This window comes from Cygnus olor, chromosome 20 (assembly GCF_009769625.2).
Source record: "Cygnus olor isolate bCygOlo1 chromosome 20, bCygOlo1.pri.v2, whole genome shotgun sequence".
NCBI classification, from domain to species: domain Eukaryota; kingdom Metazoa; phylum Chordata; class Aves; order Anseriformes; family Anatidae; genus Cygnus; species Cygnus olor.
In genome coordinates, this window is record NC_049188.1 from 7,272,634 (window position 1) to 7,293,264 (window position 20,631).

Below are 20,631 nucleotides of genomic sequence, written 5' to 3' on the forward strand. Positions count from 1 at the left end.
TCTCAGAAACTTGCAATATTTATGTCTTTTCGCTAATCAGGTGATAGGTTTGGGGTTACAACACGCTTGCCCATACCCAGGCCCAGCTCCAGACCAGCCTCAGGACTCCATGCAGGAATAAACACTGCTGTTGCAATGCACAGAACATCCTGTCCCCTCCCCTAACACCAACACTCACCAAAGGGATCTAAATAAAACCGCACCAGCTGCTGAGGAGGGGCATGTTCAACAGGGAACTGCAAGGCTGAGATGGAGACAAAGCGACTTCCCTGCCAAGTGATGTTACGAGCAATGGGGACATCATTTATCTCTGCTGGAGCCTGCACCGGTCTGAATGCTGCACTCAGATAGCAGTTCACGGGATGCTACTCTCCAAAAATAAAAACAAACCAACCAACAACCCTAGAAGCCAAACAGGCTCCTAAAAGTTCTTTACACCCATTTTCCCAAGCTCAGCTGAGATAACCCAGGCAAACAGAGCACTATCTTTCCCCAGATAATCATGACCTTACATAATGCAGCGATGGAAGTTCTAATTAAAATAACAGAGTCAATCATTTAAGTGTTATGACTTAAAATGGGTAAATCCAGGTCACTCCTTCCACTCACCTGGCCAGCAGGATCCCTTGGTATTCCTCCAGCTGCCGCATGAAGCTGGGGTTGGGCTTGGTGACGGTGCGCCGCTCCTTCACGTAGTCATAGGCCCTGTCCAGGTTCCAGCCGTACTCCTTCATGGCGTAGGCGATGACCGTGGATGCTGAGCGGCTCACTCCCATCTTGCAGTGCACCAGGCACTTCGAACCATTTTTCCTGAGGCAGGAGAAAGGCAAAGGGAGTCATGAAGCAGAAAACACAGCCTCTGAGAAGCTTAAGAAAATAGCAACTTATCTCCCTGAGCATTATCAAACACGTTTTCAACACTGTGGCCTCGCTTGTTGTCTCTTGGATGCGATCTGGTAATCCAATTTACAAACTGAAGCAAGACACACAAAGAAAGTGAAGAACAAGATCTTAATATTCTGAACAGGCTTTGTTACAAGAGCTCTTCCAAAGCTTTTATCACAAAGTGGACAAACATCAGCTGTTACGAAGACTGCTGAAGACTAATATGGCATCCTTGCACTACTGACAACATACTGGGTTTGGCCACTGGCTAGACAAAACCAACACCGCCTTGGTCTGGTGTTAGAAACCCTGCCTAGCCCCCTCCCAGACCTCTCTCCCTATTGAGAGGGATTTTTCTCATTGAAAGGAAAGCAAACACAGCCTCTGAACACGATGATCAGCCGCTCTGCCTGGGGGAGGCTGGTCTAGGCAGCGCCCAAAAGGGCAGCCAGCACTCGGCTCCAAGGAATTCAGAAGTGTTTCTCGGCCATGAAATAGGAGGAGGGAGGCAAGCGGGCCCTTATCTGTCTGCTCCGTGCACTGGGCAGCACTGGCACAGAGCAGGATGAGAAGATTTTGATTTGGCACCTACAATTTTCTCCTGTAAGTGCCAGGTTTCTCGACTGCCAGCCACGTGAAGTTCCCACAGGACAACCTGTGAGACCACGCTCCTGGTGACCAACAAAAACCCCCAGACCTCTGACTAACAAGCAAACAGTGCAAAGAAAGGGGTACAGTAATTGGTCCAACCTGGAAGATTAACAACTTCCATCACCTCACACATAGAGCTGAGGCCCAATCATTCAAGCCCCAGTGGAAAATATTCTGGGCAGAAGAATACTTGTGAGGATGACAACACTTCAAAGTCAATACTGAAGGGAAAACAGTGATGTCTTTTGAAGACACCATCTTAAATAAAATAAATCTCTGTAACTTGCTCAAGAGAGCCATACTCAAACGAGTCAGCTTTTAAAGTCTATGAGAGATTGCCAGCACCAGCTGTGGTTAAGAGAAGACAGACTGCTCTAATGGAAATAATACTTTAAAGGCAACATATGCCAATCTGCTTTCTGACCAGTTTTCCCTGAAGGAGGCTGCTGAATTAGCTGGAGGCAGCTCGTATAACTGGGATGCAGTTCTTTGCAGCAAAAAAGGACTACTTCCAACATCCACTATCAGATTACTCAGTGTAACTGACAGCTTGGAGACCTATCCAGGCATTTATCCTGTAAAAGGGACGAGTTTGCTCTACATCACACAAGAACCCGCTTCCAGACTGTGGGCTCCACAGTACAAGCTAACAAAGCAGGGAACAGCTTATGTTTGTGTTCGGTTTATAAGATTTTACTTCTTCCTTTTGATAAACCCTACTCGATTTGTTATTGCCTTTCCCTCCCACCAGCACACCACAGATCCACTGCGCTCCTTAAGCAGCAGGTAAACTGTTAGATCTCTGCTACAGATCTCCTCCACGATTTGCCTGGACTGCAACTGGGCAGAAACCACTCATTAGTCCTGCTTGTTCCTTTTACAAGCACCTGTAAGAATGACAATGTGTGGAAGGCAACTCTAAACACTTAGAAAGACTACAAAATGAATGTGCAAGCAAGGAAGAAAAGCATTTGAGAAAATCAGTAGGAAAATAGTAAATGGTTAGTAATACATCTTCTAAATGGTTTGTTCTGTTCTGAAAAGACTTACTTTGCCTTGGAGATGAATTTGTAGGTGTCATTCCAGTAAGCCAAAAGATCTGTTGCTTCTTCATCATACACCCGAATATTATGGTACTCAAATAGGCCCGGGAAGAAGTTATCTATTTCTCGAGTCACATTCAAAATATACCGCACCCTGCACGGAAACAGACAGCAGATAAGAATGCAGAGCGTGCAGAGCACACTGAGTTCAGAGACACATCACGGCTGCTAGATAACAGCTTCGCCTTGCTTTGTGATTGGCAAAACTCAAAGCCTTAGAAGCTGCAGTCTTGAACATACCTCCTTGGAAATGAGGACTTAGTGCAAGGAAGCATTGGCTAACACAGGCAAAAGGTTTTTCTGAGCAATTCAGAGCTTAGCCCCTGATTTAGAGCTTAGCCTCTTCCTGCACAGTCCATCAGGTTGTTCTACTTGCCCCCTCCACCACTCTGTGTGTTAGCACCACCTGTGCCACAAGAGCTCCTGCCCAGACTGTTCAGTTGGTGTTTGGATGCTTTCTTGAAGCCCCTTTGTGAATCTTTGCTCCTGCTGCAGCAGTAACACAGAAGAGCACTGTGAGGGAGTGACATCCCTTTTCCCTAGCAGGTATGAGATCGTTAGCAGTCAAATGGGACCTGCTTGACCAAAGGAACTGCGGCAAACCCTTAGCTGAGTAAGGGGGACCAGCTTTGAAACACTGATTCTCCGTGGAGCAGAAGTAATTAATGCAGTTCAGCAGAGTGATTATTTTTTTCCCCTCACTGGATTGGCATAAATAAGCCAAACCTGTCAATAATGGTTTAATTGTGCAATCCTGGTGCTCAGACCCAGCTGGTCTAGAGACAGGACACTAACCTCAGGTCTGAAAGAGAGGAAAGGCAGAAAGCAGAGGAGCCCACCTAAGCCCAGGAGCAACAGGACTTTGTTTCCTCCGGGCCCCACTCGAAGGAACAAACGCTCTGACACGTTTTCCTTCCTGCCACAGCCCGGAGGTCCAGACTCCAGAATGCCTCCGTAATCGCGAGGCCTCAGTCCAGAGCACCAGGCTGGAGCAAAGGGCACGGGGCCAGCTACGCAGCATCCAGCTAAGTAACTGCAGCTTTCTGCTGCTTACAGCTGCGAGGTCGCTGGCTTCCTTCGTTTGCCAAGGGGATGTCAGTCAAGGTCAGGGAACAGGATTCTTTTATTTTAGGGTGCCTGCTTGTGGGACAGATTTTGGAGGAAGCGCGAGCTTGTTCAGATCTGCAAACCCTTTAATGAGACTCAGGTTACACAGCAGGTAAAGGATAGAGTTTGTTGCACAGGCAAGTGTTGAGGCCAAGCTCTCGCTTTTAAGCTGATGGCCTGGAGCTACCTACCCTCTGTTCTGCAAGTCTTCCAAGTTGGAGGCGTTCCATTCAGAGCCCTGCAGGGAAAACACACACATGGACACATCAGCCAGCAGGAAGGCATGGCCAGACAACTGATGGAGGGAAGGACTGTTACCAGTGAACTCGAGGAAGCTTGCAAGCCAAGCATTGGGGAGTAGGTGTCTTTTGAGTAGAGGAACACACAGAAGGGTGGTAGCCTGGCTGATGTTCAGCCCCTTATCTCACCCCATCAACCAGAACCATCCCAAAGCAGCGGGCAGCTCTGCAAAGCAGGAGCCCAGCACCATACCCTGGCACTTCTTGCAAACCGCTGAGAAATCGACCTCAAAGATGAGACCGCTCCACCCTTTCCCTGGAGGCTGCTGACAGCTCTGCCCCACAGAAGAGAGGCTGCTGGTGTTTCAAGCCATCCAGGTGCTCTTTATACATGAAACACCCATCTCGCACATCAAAGGCAGCAACACTGTAAGCTCGCTCGATATACACATCGCCTCCCCATACTCAAAGCCTGTGTGAGCAGAGGAACAAGCAGGCTTTACCCTGGTGAGCTAATTCTCTTCCCTGCAGCACACTCAGAGCCTCCAAGCCGCTTGCTTCCTGCCTGAACACAGAGCTCAGCTAAGGACAAGGCCACTCAGACAACAGCTTCCTTCAAAAATTACGGTGTGCAGGCTATCTGCTTCAGAGGCATGCTCCTGCATCCGTTACAGAGCTCGCAGAGAAGCCCTGAGCACAGGCAGCCCGCATTTAGAGGTAGGCACACACCCAGGGAGGGCCGTGTTACTGTTCTGGTAGCAACCGAGGACAAGCCTGTTGTCTTATCCTGACACAATAAACAACGTGTCTTATCCTGACACAACAAACAAAATGCGGCTGGTTCTTCCCGAGCTGAACTACTTCCCAAGAGAAATCTTCATAATGAGGGCATCGCTCACGGGTTCAGCACAGATGGGACTCTGAATTTCAAGCAAGACAAAGGCGCAAACATTTCATGCCTTGATGGCCCAGATTTCAGCAGAATCTGCCTGTGGCCACAGATCAGGTCAATCCCAAAGTCCAGAGCTGTGCACAACCTGAAGGAGGACCACGGGGCTCTGTGGTTTGCTATTGAGAACCTGCCAACAGATGTATTGTGGTCCTTGGTGTACCACTCTAGCCCCCAGACTTGGTTTCATGTTGTCTCTTTCTGGCCAGGAAGGGTCATTTAATTCAGACCCGGGAAGCACCGGTTTCCACAGGTATGGAGAACAATGCTGCGGTGGGTAAAGCCTTTTCTCCTGTCCTTTGATCCACAACCAACATCATCAGGTCTCCCATTTCCTGCTGTGTTATTTTAGCACTCCCTCAGTAGGATCCCACAGGGCTCTCGCCTCCACCCGGTAGGAAGCAGCTCTGTGCCTCCCAAAGACCTCACTGCACAGCTCTGCCCTGCAGTACACATGCTGCTGAATTAAGCTGCTGCCCAGCCCCAGCTCCTCACTGCAGGGCCTGCTTGCAAACATTTCTATCCCACACGTTAGCCACAGCCCTCCTCCTTGGTGTTGCCTGCAAACCTTTTTTTAATGGTCTTGTTCCCATTAAACGTACTCAGAGCCAAGACTCCGAGCTCTGCTTTGGACTGAGCTGTCTGTGTTGCCTTTGACTAGCACTGTAATCCTGTAACAAGTCTCTCCTGGGAACACCTAGTCCACAAAAACACATTACATTGTAGGTACTTGAAGTTTCCTGGCTCCACCCCACCGCAATTTCTTGGGCGCACTCACATTAACATACCCCATCCCTTCTGAGCCACGGCATTAAGCTTCAGGAGGCTGGGAGAGGCCGTCTCCGTTTGGCCAGACCAGCTGGTCCAAGAGGAACGGCTTTGTTTAAAGCTGAGCCAAGCTCGCAGGCTAGGCAGCCCAACCAAACCTGCGTCCGTTCCTCCAGGGCTGGGAAATCCAGCGGAGCGCTGACTCACCAGAAGGAGGTGCAGTCATTAGACAGGCCCCAGCAGCAATGAAAGGCAACTAAGCAAGCAAAACATTAAAAGGCGAAACATTTATGTTTCCTTAAGCGACTGATCTCCAGGATTCTTGGTTAAACTCCTCCGCTCCCCCTGGATCGCATGAACTCAGAACTTTCCATGCTGTAAAAGTGTCGTTCCACCTGAATTTTACACAGCCTGTGCCAACTGCTCCCCTCCCTCTTTGCTGTAGCTCTGTCCTTCCCAAGAATTTGACGTGTGGGTACCCTGGCCAGTTGAAGCTACAAAATTAGTCTTACGTCAGTGGAAACAGCGCTGAGAAGAAATTAAAACCGAAGAATTTTTTTTCCATTTCACCCTCTAGTGACAGGGACTACAGATTGGCTGGTATTTGGTAAAACTTAGCACAGCCAAGCAGTGTTCAACAGCCCTAGTGTTTTGTGTCTTGCTCAACAGTACGTGACCTCAGGACCAGCCAACCTCTCCTTCAGAGATCCCTTAAGTTCCTCCAAAGCCCCGTTTCAACCACGACACAGTGAGAAGGGTTAGGTGTGTTCACAGCTGGAACTCTGTGGAACTTGCTGTTAGACTTACCAAAAAGACATGATCAAATATCTGAGTGGGGCTGTCCATCTGCCCGAGGATCACTATCATTTCATTGTCTATGAACTCTTTGAACTCCCGCAGGTTGCACACCATCTGCATCTCCAGCTCAGTGCGTATCTGGGTGGAGAGGAAGAACACAAGGAAACCACGTGAAATTTTCTCTTTTGGTCTTTCCTCATGGCCCAAAGAGCTCTCTGCTTTGTGCAACAGTGCCTCCAGTGCTGCTCCCTCACCACTCACCTCTTTTGATGTGATGTTCTCCAGATCTTTCTGCATCATGATCTCCCTTAACTTGGTCTTTATTAGCCGTTCCGTGCGTTCCCGCTCAGTTGGGCTATCACAAGAAAGCAAAAGAGTCACTGGGAGGGGAAATAAACCGGACTTATGGCACTTTTTAAACTTGTGTTGTTCAGCCTGGATACCCCGCAGGGTCTCAGATACTCCTGCTGCTTTCCCCAAGCACATCCTCAGCTGAAAGGAATTCAGGTGACTGTAAAGCCCGGTTTACATTCCCAGTTGTATATGAAAGAGACCAACTGAATGCTCCTAATCCATTGTAGTCATCCAGAGAACCTCTGGTATTTGGTAAAATTTAAATTGGGAAGGCTGCATTATACTCTCTGGAGCAATATCTGAGTCTCTCCCTACCTTTCTTGGAAAGGTAACAGCTCCAAAGTTCCTTACATGGAGAGAAGAGGGCAGCTAAGCCTCTGTGCATTCCTCCAGCCTCTGCTGCCAGGGGCCTTATCACCAGCTGCAAAAATAGCCTGACTAACACCAGGGGAAGTTGCAACAGAGCAGCAGCACAGAGCTGCCTGACCCACCACCATCTCAGAAGGGGCCCAGCAGTAACATCTCCCACCACCTTTCTGTTCCTCTGGAAGGCTGCCAGGATGGCGACTGCACAGACACTTCTGCTTTACAAGTGCCCAACTGGTGGGTCACAAACAAAAAACATCGAAGTTCCCAGTCCCTTTAACCTCAAGCATTATGCCAGGAGTCGATTAAGAGAATGCTGTCCAGGTGTCCCCAGGAGATGATTCAATTGCTGCCACCAGGGAAAGGGTGGGCTACCTAAAATTTATATATATATGAAAAGCTACAAGAGAGTATTAATCTGACACCCTGCCAAAACTTTCCAGCCGCCCTCCTCATACATTAAAAAACAATCAAGTGTGAAGACCTGTTCACAGCTGAATAACTGCGTTAGCATTATTATTCACTCACTGAACTCCAACAAAATGAAATCTCTGAGAGCATAAATCAGCCAATGGCACCGTTACACTGGGAAAGCAGCTGGGGCTTGTGAAGTCATTTCTTCTTCTACAAACCAGGCAACTAAGCTCTCATGCTTGGCAATACATCTGGACACACAGTACTTTGAGGTTAAATGGTACCAGTACCATCAGCAATTACTAATTACAGAGGTTGTAACCCTTGAATATTGACAGCCTATGAATTCTGCCTTTCCAAACTGACTACGCATCTACGTCAGCCACTGTTTTAGACCATACATCACCAGACACCCAAGCATTTAGCTGGAGACAGCTTGGGACCTACAGACAGCCCTGTTCTGCACTTACAGAGCTCCTCAGAGCCAAGAGAACTGGCATTACCTTGTCCTCATTCTCTAGTGTGTCAGATGGATGCCTAAGAGGATGCTCCCGAGCTCACAGACTCACAAGTCCTTACCTAAAGACTTCACACCAGAATGAACTGCATAAGGAAAAAAGACCATGTTGTTCCAAACATGTGCTGAGGCATGCTCAGTGTAAGAGCAAAGTCCAGAGAAACCTGTTCCTTCCAGACAGCACCGGGCCTGGAAACCAGAGGACAAAACTAGCAAACAGGAAGGCCCAGGCAGCAGATTGCACCACACCTATCTCTCACTACAGTAACACAGCACTTACCTTGCAAAGATATGAGAGCCTAAAGCCCAAGGTAAACAAACAAAATAAAAACAGAGACTGGAGGAGATGCAAGGGAGCCCCAAGAGGGCAAAGCTTCCAGCACCGGTGTTTACCTAACCAGGGGTCCGTTTATTACCTCGAACAGGAAATCTCCCCTCATTAGTACCTAATTAAGAGCAAAGTCTGTGGAACCAGGCCTCCTCTTCAGGAGCCTGCACTGCTCAAAGGCCAAACACCTCCGCTCAGCAGAGCGGGACTGACTTACACATCTGTGAAGAGGGCGGGTGAGTCGGGCCGGTGGGACTGCACATCTTGCATAGCATTCCACTCGTTGACCGATGACTGGTCCGAGTTGATGTGGCTCTCATAGTAACTGACCCACGTGAGGAAGAGGCTCCCCGGGTAGTAATTGTTGCTTCGCGCCACTTCGCAAGCCTTATGTAAACTCTGCAGAGCAGACCTAGGAAAGGGAAAAATACTTGCGGGATTATCATCTCTTCCTCAGGCTGGTACTGAGCACAAAGCAGCTGCCAAATCCAGGGTGCTGCTCGTGACCCAGTGGGTACAAAGTCCGGTGCTACACACAGCAACCCCCGGTTCTACCTGGGCAGGGGCTGTCCTGCAAGGGTGTGGATCATCACACTGCAAGAGCCTGCTGTCTTAACTGAAATACGCCGAGACACGCTCCTCTTGCCCGGAGTGCAGCAAAGATGCCCAAAATTCAGAGGGCAGAGGCACCTGTGTCAGTGGCTCCAAAACCTGCTACAACTGTGTAAGCTGTGAGTATGATGCACAGCATTTGTGTCCCGTGTGGGTGCTTTGACAGATCCTGCTGAGCCATCACCTCTCCACCTGCAGGGCAGGGACATCCAGGAATGAGACACGGAGAGCTGCACACCCGAGGGTTTAGGGCTTGACTTTACTGAGGTGTTTAGGTGTCTGCCCTCCCTCACTGCATGAGGGATGTTACAAGTTTCTTCAGCTGCTGCTGGGAAACAAATCCCTCTCCTATTTTTAGCTTGTTTTAAATCTTTGACTGTGATCAGAAGAATCCAGGTCAAAATCACTGGGGTGACACAGTAGCATGACACCCTGACAGGGGATGTATTTCTGCAATGCAAAGAAGCTGGAGCCAGAAATACTTTAATGGCCACTACATTCTTACATGAACCACCCTAAAAGGAAAGAAAAATGCAGGCAGCTTCTCTTTCCTTCTTGCTATCACAATGTACATGTCTCACTGAAAACAGAGACTCCTAAAGTATGTACAGCGTGTATTTCCTTATTTATGACGAATAAACTATTTCAAATGCATGCTCATATTAATAGCAAAGTCCGCTTTGGAGAGATTCAAAGTGGCAGCCCTTTGCAAAGAAAATTGCCCTATTCCCTCCTGCCCCCAGCTGCGACGAAGGCGCGGCTCCAGCAATGTTATAAGCTCGCTGCTGCCTACCAGCACTTGCAGGCTTTTTTTTTTTCCCCCCTTTGGCATCAAACTTCCTTCCCTGTCTCTGAAGGAGGCTGCTGGTTGTTGAGTAGGTCTCAGGATACCCGTAACGCAAAGCAGCACCTGCTTTTTAAGAGCCCAAGAAGCCAAAACACCTTAGAAAAAGGATCACTGGGACAGATTACAGTAAGCGCTTACCACATCGCCTGTACAGACACTGGCTTGAATATGTGAACCCTGTTATCTGTTGATACGCTGAACCCACTGGAGAGAAGAAAAAAGGCACAGTAAAAATATGTTCCAAAAGCTGGTTTTCAGTTAACAACGGAGTTTGTAGCACGCTAGAACAGCAAAGGACTAGCCCTATGCGCACACTGCTGAGTTCAGCTAGCAAACAGATCAAAATAGCAAGCTAAAAGCTCTAAGGTGACTTTTTTTTTTTTTTTTTAACTGGCTGCTGTTCGGGAACAAAACTAAGACAAGGGCACAGTGCTGGGCTGTGCTGATTACCTTGGCAACACAAATTCAGTGCCACAGCTGGGAGCAACAGAGTGCAGCTAAAGTGATCCTGGGGCAGCTACCAAGGAAAGAAAAGTCATTCCAAGCGCTGCGCCGGACAGCCTTTGTGACTGGCACAAACAGGAGTCTGCAAGTCAGGCGTCTGCTTGGCAGAGACACATCATTCTTACTTCATGTTCAGCAGAGCGCTGCCTGCTGCAAGCGCGATGGAGGAACACATAATAGGATCCCTTTAAGAAGCTTTCACTACACACCCACTCACCAGCAAAAGCTCCTTTACTCCAGCTTAAACACACACACGAGCCACTGTCTCGGTGCGTGTTTATTCACAGAGAAGTCAGTTATGGGTGTTCCCTGTGACAGCTGCTGTGATTTAGGGCCTTTAAGTCTACCAACCTGGGACAGGTCAGCAGCGGGAGGCCTGCTGGACCTGCTCGGGCCCCAACATCATTTGAGGCCTCCTCCCTACCCCATACTGCATGCACTAAGACCCTCTGCTATCGAGCTGGAAGGTACAAAGGACACTCACCCATCCCCATCCAGGTGGATCAAGGTGTCACTCCACAGCGGCAGCACCAAACCCATTGTACAAGTGCTACTGCAATAAGAGAGACAAAGAAGGTCAGGGCACCTATGACAGCACCATGCAATTATCCGAACCTCACAGCAACGGTTGCAGACGTTTGTATTCATTAGGAAAAAACAGATCCCACTGTTGCTTCAGGAACAGAGTCAGTGTTGTTTTCTAAAGGTGTCTGGCAGGGATTGTCAACCAGATACAAGGTACAGCAGTACTTTTTCAACCAAGCTTAAGGGGTTAACATAAACCCAGGGGAAAAGCAAACAGGATTCAGAAGCAGCAAGCTCCACACAGGTCAGAGGGGGCTCTGAGTCGTGGGCCAGCTGAAGGCTTTCTTTACAGATTAATTCAGCTCAGGCTCAAGTGGTTTGGTTCTAGCTCTGATTTTGCAATCCCCAGCTTTGTTTTCTTGTTTGTCCCTCGGCCACAGGTCCTGGGAACTGGGACCAGTGTAATGCAGTAGTAGGGTGACTCCCTCCCACACCTACAGGCTGAACACAGCCACCACTCGGCGATCACACTCCTCTCTCGGCTGCTTTGACCTCTTTGCCCTCATGGTCACCTGCTTTCTGCAAGGCTGAGCAAGAGGCCAATTTCAAAGCAGAAGTCGAGCGATGGAAAAAGGCATGGGCAGAGGAACCCCAACGCAACCTGAAGCAGGTCGTCAAACAAAAAAGCTCAGTCTCCTAAAGCTGTAAAATTGGTCCATAATCGAGGCAGCATCTTGAAGAAGAGTCAGAGCCACTCGCCTCCTGTTCTCATGCTTTGCTCCAGCCGCTCTCAGATTTCCACCAGCCCTAACAGCCCCCATCGGCCCCTGCAGCTCACGAAAAGTAGGGGAAGAGGGCAAGACGTGAGGCTTCGGAGGGTCAGCAGGCACGAAGCCCTGTAAACGCGCACGCCTCGGAGCGACCGGTGCCCAGCACAAGGAGACACTGCGGCACGCAGCTATTTCTGTTGACAACATGAGATGAGCTCATGGAAAGATGTGTTTTTAAAAGGCTTCCCAAGGTGGCCGGGGTATTTTTAGTGATACTGTTCAGCAACCGCTTATCAGAGACCATAGCAACAAGTCTATATTGAGTTATAAATACCGAGTGGGCTAGGGGAGGGAGGATCAGACTGACCATCCACAACCTAAGTAACTCTAGGAGAAAGCTGAAACAACCCCGCTATGTTATTAAAGCCTGAATGCCAGTGAGCTCTCAGCTATCAAAGGTGGCTGTGCTGGTGTATCACAGCCAACAGCAGGTTCCAAGCTCACGGCAACCTGTGCAAGGACAAGTTATTCTTACACTACCACGAGAGCATCTCTGAGCTGCAGCTGTGCACACACGCACAGGCAGGGACCCAGGAGCCAGCGGCAGCATCAGGCTGTTCCCCCTTTTCAGCGGGCATCCCTTGAGCTGAGCATCCCAATCAAGCCACTCGAAATTAAGCATGGTGGCTATCATGTTCAGCAGGCTGCTTGGAAGGTCATTTCATGGCCAAATAGTTCCAAAAGGTTTTCTAGTGACCCTGCTAACTGCCTGAAAGTAATTTCTACTACTGAGGTCATTGGCAAGATTCACTTCCATGTCTAAAATCAGAGCTAGAAAAAAGCACTTGTACAAAAACTTCCAAAACAGTTTGAATAGCTTTTTTTTTTTTTCTTTTCTTATGTAGACCAAGATTTACTTAAAATTTTTTAAAAGATCCGTGTTCCCCCGTGCTCTCTCCAAAGAGTCCCCCTCTAAACTTGAAGCTGCCGGGGATGCTGCCTCGTGGTTTGCAGTCACTCCTGCAGCAAAAGCTGCTCCCAGCCACGTTCTCCAGCCCTTGGAGAGGTGAGCAGCAATTAAAATCGATGAAGCTTTTGCTACAGCGATGACACACTAATGGCTAGAGAGAATACACATTGTGTGAGATGTGCCATCAGCAACCCTGACATTCCCATTGGGCCCTTTGTGCCTTGACCTTGGCAAAGCGCTGCCTGGCAGTCGATTTCTTAAGTGCTCTCCTGAACCCTGATGTCCAGCTTCTCAAATCGCAGCACTGCTTCTTTGCATCCAAGTCCTCCCCCTGTCTCGCATGCAGATACAAGGCTTAGGGACCTCGCCTTTCAGAGACCACTTAGGGCTCTTAATGTACTCACACAGGGCCGAGACTTGGAGGAAATCCTGACCCATGCTGTTTCCCTCCCATTTTTTTTAAAATTTTTTTATTTATATTTATTTATTTAACTCCTTACAAAAAAGGAAAGGGGAATTCTGGTTCTGAAGAAAGGCGTTAGGCTGGAAAACCTGAAGTCTCCAGAAAGTGGATACCAGACAGGGGTTTCTGCACTTGACTCAACATGTGGTGAACACAAGGACTTGCCCACCCGGACAGCACACGTACCTGTCATTAGAAGAGAAATCCATCCCTAGGACGATGCTCTCCTCTGTGTCTTGCCTGCCGTTGGTAGACACTACCACCATGTATCGTGTGCGGTTCTGGTACGTGCTTTCCAGTCTTACAGCCTAAGGAAACGAAGGAGAGACGTGAGCAGTGCAGGCAGCAGGACACACAGCACTACCTTCACAAGCCACCTTTTCATGCTGAGTGGCAGGCGCAGAAGCGGTGACACAGCTTGCACGGGTGCGATGGCCCGTACAGGGAACCAACAGAGCAGGGAGAAGTGACTTGTTCTTACACACAAAGCTCTCCTCGACAGCTGGGGTGCTCCCAGGGCCTCCTGCACACCTTGCTGTGGGCCTGCTGCATCCCACCAAGGCTGTGTTGGAGCAGCAGCCTACACGGCCCCGCTCTAGGTATCCTCACGGAGCATTACACCTTCAGCAAGGCTGTTGAATATGCTCTTCACCCTCACAGGACTTTGTTCACAGAGCTAGGGCTTGCCTTTACCGTGTGCTACAGCAGACTCCTTCCCCCAGCTTCCCAGACAGCTGGGCAGGCAGCTAGGACCTAACTGGTATGTGGTTTGCTGCTGGCCCTCAGAATTTTGCTAGCAGCTTCCCCAGCACAAGGCGGCCCTACCGCCGCACACCTGGCAGGAAGAGGTTCCTGTAGCACTACGCCGTACTCATGGCTGGGCGCAGATTGCTCAGAGGGTGAAGGTCACGGTGCCTCACTGCTCCTGTCACAACCACATGCACCCCGTGGACGAAGAGGTCTAGCAGGACTGGAGAACGCCTGGATGTTCCCCCAGACCAAGTAGCACTAACAGCGTTCAGAAAGCAGCCGTGCAGCTAAGTCGTGAGCATCAGAGCAACAAGGAAGTTCCTGAAAGCCTGCACCAAAGCATAACGCTCCTCCAGGAGCAAAAAGGAAGCAAGAACCCAGGTGACTCAACCAAATCCTACAGACGGACTGCTGTTTTGCAAGGAGCCCAGGGAACGGAGCTCATCTTTGTGAGCTTTGCCTATCCCTATCTGCAGCAGGCAACTTTTTACTTGCAACACTTTTTGGACTCCTCACCCCTCGCCTATCCACCAGCCAGTAGTTCTCAGCCACGAGATATGGCCAAACCTACAACAAAGGTTAAAACAGCACATGGCAGTCAAATCAGAGCTCACCGTTTCTCTATGGAAGGAGACAATGCTGAGAGCAGCAGGAAAAGCTTCCCAGTGTTGCGGGGAGCAGCAGCTCTGGTGCTGGGGGTGGAAGAGCAAGTGCAGGCAGGAGAAGTGTTCACTGCGCTTTCTAGACTCGTCCTATTAGACTGAGACTAACAGAAAGTACCAAAGGCTGATGCCAGCGGACAGATGTGCTCTGTATAGCAAGACTGTGCCCCACCCCGTCTCTTTAGGATAAGTCATGCTAAAACCAGCCTTATTTTCCTCCTTGCGCCTCGAGTCACTGGGGTTCCTTTGGGAAGACGGCGAACCAAAGCGGCCAGGCCTTCGAGGTGCGAGTTCTGCCAAAGGAGGCTGTTTCTACAACTAACCACTTGCAGCAAAACAGAAAGGGCGCTCTTCAACCTAGAAGAGCAAGCAGTCACCGAGGCCTCGGTGGTTAGAGTCAGCATCGACATTAGGATCCAAACCTCAAAGAGCAACGAAGATTTGCCTAAAACAGGCGTAGGCAGCCAAGAGCTGCCGTGTCCTGGGCATCCACACACGAGTGCTGTTTGCTGCTCGAGGACAGCGAAGCAGCAAGAGGATTACCATAATCTAACTTTGCTAAACCAATTTAGCTAGCAGTAATTAGAAGTGTGGTTTTAATGCGAGACCCTTTAGCAGGGGACTGGCCGAACAGCGACCAAAGGTCACGCAGCTCCAAGTCACTGGGGGAGGATTTTCGGAGGACCAATTAAGAGAAACAGGGCACAGCTTGTTGTGGCTCTCCAGATCCAACACTTCCATCCTTCCCTCAAAGCAAAGAACCATCAATGGAGCAGATAATGCATTCTGCTAAATTTGCCGGAATAATATAACAGTGAGCTTCACGTTCTAAACCAGCCAAGCTCAAAAGTTACTATTAGAGGTTCAACATGCCCAGCAAATTGATGTCTAATCTCTTCATTAAGCACTACGTCCGTACGCTTACCCAACAGTAGGAGTGCACCAAGTAACTAAATGGTCTGCTGCCTTTTAAATTAAGATACTTGAAATCCCAGCCAATCTATGGAGGATGGCCTAGCTTCAGAGACTGTGATGACATGGGAAGGTTTCTCTACAGCTCATCTGCACAGAGATGGCTTTCTCCTCGGTTTGACATTATTTGTAGTCTGTTCATGAACAAGAAATCCTCTGCATCCTTCCATGACCAGCGATATTTTTCTTAGTTTTAGGCTCACCTAAACACAAGCCAACTTTAGCTTCTGTTGCATTCCTGTTTCATCAGAAGTGTTGAGTATTTTATCAGCCCTCACGAACAGCACCTTCCAAAATGTAAGTTCATACTGACCTTTCATCTTTTTGATGCTACAGGATAGCAGGGGTTTCATACAGGATCACAGTTCTCACTGGGACATTTGATTTGAAGGCAAAAAGCAGTGCTCGAGTCTTCTGAAGTCTTCTTTTATTATTAAATGCATGTAAGTGAACAACTCCCCGCTCCGCTGATCTCCAGGAATACTTTACATCAGTTTGTACACTTTCAACTCCTTTTCCTCCTTCCTACTGATCTTACACTCACACCATTCCTCTGATTCTGGTCATTTAGAGCTAAAAGCTCTGCCTGTAGTTCCAACAGAAACAAGAGTTGTTCCAGAATTTAAGTGTACGTTTACAGAGGATTAGATTCCTCCGCTGCCCTCTGAGCTGTGAGGCCTGCCCTCTGAGTGACAGCAGCCAACACAGGAAGACAAGAATGCATTTCTCTCGGTACTGTTTATATTTCAAATCTCATTTGTATCTACTATTTTATGAGAGAGTCTATTGCAGCTCTGCACACCCTTCGTTCGTCAAGAATCAATTAAATTCAAGTAGACTATCGAACTTAACCTCATGCAAGATTTCAGCGTTCCAAATGTAGCTCTGAACAAAAGGGTTTATGTCTCAGCCCACAAAGTCCTCATTCAGCTGTTAAGGCTAATTTGTCCCAAATCACACAATGTAGCCAGTGATATCTCCGAACAATGCCTTGTTCAATAGCTTCCAATGTTCTAACCCCAGCTCAGATTTTGAAAAACACTGAGAACCCCCCAGTCCCATCACTTTCGCTGAAATATTCATGACAGCAAGGTGTGCCTGACGAATTCTGGGAGTAAGTCCTTCAGTTTGCTTACAAAGATTGCTTAAGACAAATTATTTTGTGGTCATTTTTAGAGTTAAAGCACTCTGTAGTAACTTCGTCTGTTTTATAACTATACTCCTAAGATCAGTCCAGCTCCAGCACAGCTCAGGAGGATTCAACAAAGTAGAGGTGCCAGAATAGCACTTCTGAGGCTGGCAATCCTGCTTTGGGCACATGTTGCTAAGATGCACCAAGACAACACGGGAAAGGAACTTCAGGCTATGAAGTGATGAGAGATGCAGAGACACTGCAGTCATGCCTGACCTTGTAGAGCACTTCAACATGTCCTAGACAAATTCCTCACTGCTCTTCTTCAGCTTCTGGAGGTCTCTAATACAGCCTATCAACGCTATAAACGGCAGCACTTAGTTTTCATCCTGTTATTATAGGATGCAACAACCCAAAAAAGCAGAAAGACAGCAATCAACATGGGTACGTAGCTACAAGGGGATCTTGTACACTCCTTCCTGATAAACCTCAGTCTTCTGGGATGCAACCAGTTAGGAGAGCAGAGCGAGGAATACAGCTGAACTAACAGGGAAAGGCAGGTCTTCGTGCTGGTCAGACCTAAGTCACCTACACTTGATATTTTAATAGGACACCAAGCTAATTTACCCAGCTTCTCTGGCAACCGTTACAGTCCTTTCTGAGCACATAACTACTCAGTACTTGGTTCAGACAAAGGCAGTCTGCTAGCCATACAGCTTGTCTCCCTGAACAAGCAGGCGTTTTATAATTTAGCTGCTTTTTTCTCCTTGTGGTTGCAGAGGACTCCCCACACCTAACGATGAAACCACTGGTGCACACACACACACACACACACACCACTGCTTTCACGAGTTACGCAGGTGTATTTGTCAAGTGGAACTTAACCTTTATATTCCTAGCAGCAGATAAGCAAAAAGCCAGCCTACCAGTCTGATGTTGTCTTCTGGGCGGAGCAGTATGAACATGGCCTGCAGGTGTTGCTGGAGATCCCCTGGAAGAAAGAGGGAAAGGTGAACACTCAAAAATAGCTTTAAATCACATGCAAGCTCCTGGCTGTCCAGCCAGAGCAAATGTCCACCAGGAAACCTGACACGTCACAGTGAGTGTCGCCACTTCCACCCACCCCAAGATGACAAAACTCCAGCTCTTAATCAGCTGCTCTTTGCTCCGTGTGCTCACCTGTTCCCGTCTCACCGCGCTCTCTCCTGCTAAATCCTGTTATCTTTTCAACAGAAGTAAAAAAAAAAAAAAAAAAAAGAAGTTTCAGTACTCTTTGTTCCTTTAAAAGGCAAAGCAAGCCAAGCAGAAATGGACCCTACCTCGTGGTTCAACATCTCATCTACCGCGTGGCTCACATCAGGAGTCTGCCATTTCTTTTCCACCAACTTATTGCTCAGAGCAAAACTCTCACCTAGACAAAAGAGTCCCCTTCGAGGTGATGTATGGTCCCATCTTAGAGCACCATGTGCCCCCACACACTTATGTCCCAACCTCATCTAGGAGTATCTAAGAATTACCACCTGAAAACTGAACAACCATAATTTTTCCTAGAAAATGCTTGCTACTCCTTTACTGGTGAGGCTGAGAAAAGCTGAAAGAAAAAAACAGCAGTCACACAGTAACTGTGAAGTCTTCTTAAACGGCCAGAGTGGCACAGGATCCTAAAGCAGCAGACATCCGACAGACACGGGAGGTGCTTTCCATCACTACTCCTGCGCCAACTTCTCTGCTCCACTCCCTGGCCCGCAGGGAGCCAAGAGCTTTCCGCTCAGCGCATCGCCCGCCGGGCATCAGCAAGCAACAGCACCCCCAGCAACGAGCTGCTTTTTTGATCATTACCTGGAAATTTCACCTGCGTTCCCAGAAAGGAGAGGGCCAGGCTGCCAGGTGGCACACATCGTCGAGAGGAGCCTTTCCTCTTCTGCCCTCTGCCACCCCTACGCAGCGGGGAAGCTAAGTTGAGGCAACGCTGCTGGGAAGAGCACGAGTGCTGGAGCATTCGGCACAAAGTTTCAGGGACTTGCAGAAATAAGGAAAGCTCGGGCATGGGGCAGCACCCAGAAGTGGCACATAGGAGTAGGGAAAGAAAGCAAACGCAAGGAGAGCATTGTAATCACTTTTATCCGCTGCTGCAGCCCCTCTCCTGGTGGGAGGAAGATAAGCTCGTGTGGAGCGGGCTACACAGGACACAGCATGCGCTGCTCTCCCCTTCCTTCCTCCTTTAGACACGTTTCAGCATATGGAGAATGAGTCAATGAGAGCATTTTAACTGGGGGGTGGGAAATCGAGGCAAGCAGCCGTGCTAGAAAAGTCCCACACAAAGCAGCAGAGGTGACAGGCACCCGAAGCCGCTTCCTGCCCCAGGACATTGTTCTCGGCGCTGGAGCTGCTGGCACACACTTCCCTAAACAGCGATTATTTAGGGAGACAGTTAACGTAGGAAAGGCCAGCTCATCCATCGGATGCTTCTCCTCCCAGGGGTGCAGTGGGAGACAGGATTTCCCCGTGTCAACACCAGTGCAAGAGCCCTGCTCGGTTCCACCAAGCCCCAGCTGCAGCAGGGACCAGGAGACCAGCGGGCTCGGCAGGCAGCGCTCCCTCTGCTGCAGGTGCCAGCAAGCGCCCGGCTTGGGGTATCCACGTGTCTGAAGCAATGTGAAACAAAAGATGCTTCATTTTAGGTTTTGGGGAGGGAAAAACCAACAGTTCCCACCTACTGCTGCCGCTAACTCAACATCAGGAACCAGTTTAGGAGCTGAAGTTCCCAGAGATTAATAATACTTTAGGAAGAAACGAAGTTTCTAAGAAAACCTTTTCTGCAAGGCTCGGGCAAGGAGCTCCGTTAACCCTCATCCTCAGAAAGTTTGTTCCCTGCTGACCACCAGCCTGCCCCGCCAGCCTTGGAAGCCGCAGAGCTGGAGACCAAAGCATCGCTTCCTCGGCCAGCTTCGACGTGCAGCACTTTCAGCCCCAAACACACAAGGCATTCTGTAAGCTTGCTGGATGAAGAAAAGGCTAAGGGAAGGTTTTAGCATGCCAGAATCAGCACAAAGATACCACATCCTGCCCTGTGAAGAGCTGCCGGCTTTGCTGGCATTCATGGCACGACTGCTGCTTCCTATCACATTGTCCAGCAGCAAGCAGATGCTTTTGTTTCCCCCGAGCTGGCAGGCTAGGTGCAAAGCATTACAGCTCCGATGGGATCTTAAAACCGATTTACAGTATCCCAGAGATGGCAAAAGCCCCAGGGAATTTGCAACCTTTTCTGGCCTCCTCCAGCACCATCAGAGCATGAAAGCAAGCCCCCAGCCCCCAGGATCCGGGTGGCATGGCACGCAGGACCACCCGGGGAGAGGGGAGGACAGCTGGTACCTTATCTAGTCCGTCTGCCAGCGAGAGATTTCCATTTCTGAAGGTGATACAATTAAAGAAATGGGCGTGAGCATTAATTATTTCCTGTTACGCATTTACTCTTCACGCTGGATTCTAGCGCCCCGATGAATTACGGAGGGAGGTCTGGGGGGTCAAGGAGCCTTCCCAGAACACGCTCCCGTGGCCACTTGAAGCACGACTGCATCCAAAGGCACGATGTCGTACGGGGAAGTTACGTCCGCTCCCCAGCCCCCTTCTGACTTTGCGTGCCAGAGATAAGCCACGACACAGGCGGGCTGGAAGCAGAGCACGGATTATCAGAGGCCGAGGAAGGAGGCTGCTTCCTGTGCTGCACACCGAGCTCACCGCCTGCGGCCGGTTCCCCTCTCTGAACCACCCTCTCTATGCCGCTGGTTTAATTCTGGCGGCACAGATGTTTTGCTCAGGAAGGAGACACCCGGATCCCTCGGTGCCTTGGTGTGCTGGCACATACTGCACGTCAGGAAGGTCCATAGAAGAGATGAATGGGGCGCGCTCATTCAAAGGACACTTTGCAGTGAAACTCCAAGTGCC

At 49.2% G+C, this 20,631-nt stretch overlaps 1 protein-coding gene across 3 annotated transcripts in view; it reads right to left on the reverse strand.

Annotated features, from left to right (window-relative positions):
* SSH2 (slingshot protein phosphatase 2) overlaps nt 1–20,631 on the reverse strand; it is a 92,434-nt gene that overhangs the window by 11,637 nt on the left and 60,166 nt on the right. For all 3 annotated transcript variants that reach the window (XM_040533163.1, XM_040533165.1, XM_040533164.1), the window contains 10 exons: nt 17,613–17,677; nt 13,357–13,478; nt 10,927–10,995; nt 10,077–10,142; nt 8,697–8,891; nt 6,762–6,855; nt 6,510–6,638; nt 3,938–3,984; nt 2,587–2,733; nt 610–810 (listed from right to left, as the gene is read on the reverse strand). In XM_040533163.1, coding sequence (XP_040389097.1) covers nt 610–810; nt 2,587–2,733; nt 3,938–3,984; nt 6,510–6,638; nt 6,762–6,855; nt 8,697–8,891; nt 10,077–10,142; nt 10,927–10,995; nt 13,357–13,478; nt 17,613–17,677 — 1,135 coding nt within the window. The remainder of the gene's footprint in view (nt 1–609; nt 811–2,586; nt 2,734–3,937; nt 3,985–6,509; nt 6,639–6,761; nt 6,856–8,696; nt 8,892–10,076; nt 10,143–10,926; nt 10,996–13,356; nt 13,479–17,612; nt 17,678–20,631) is intronic.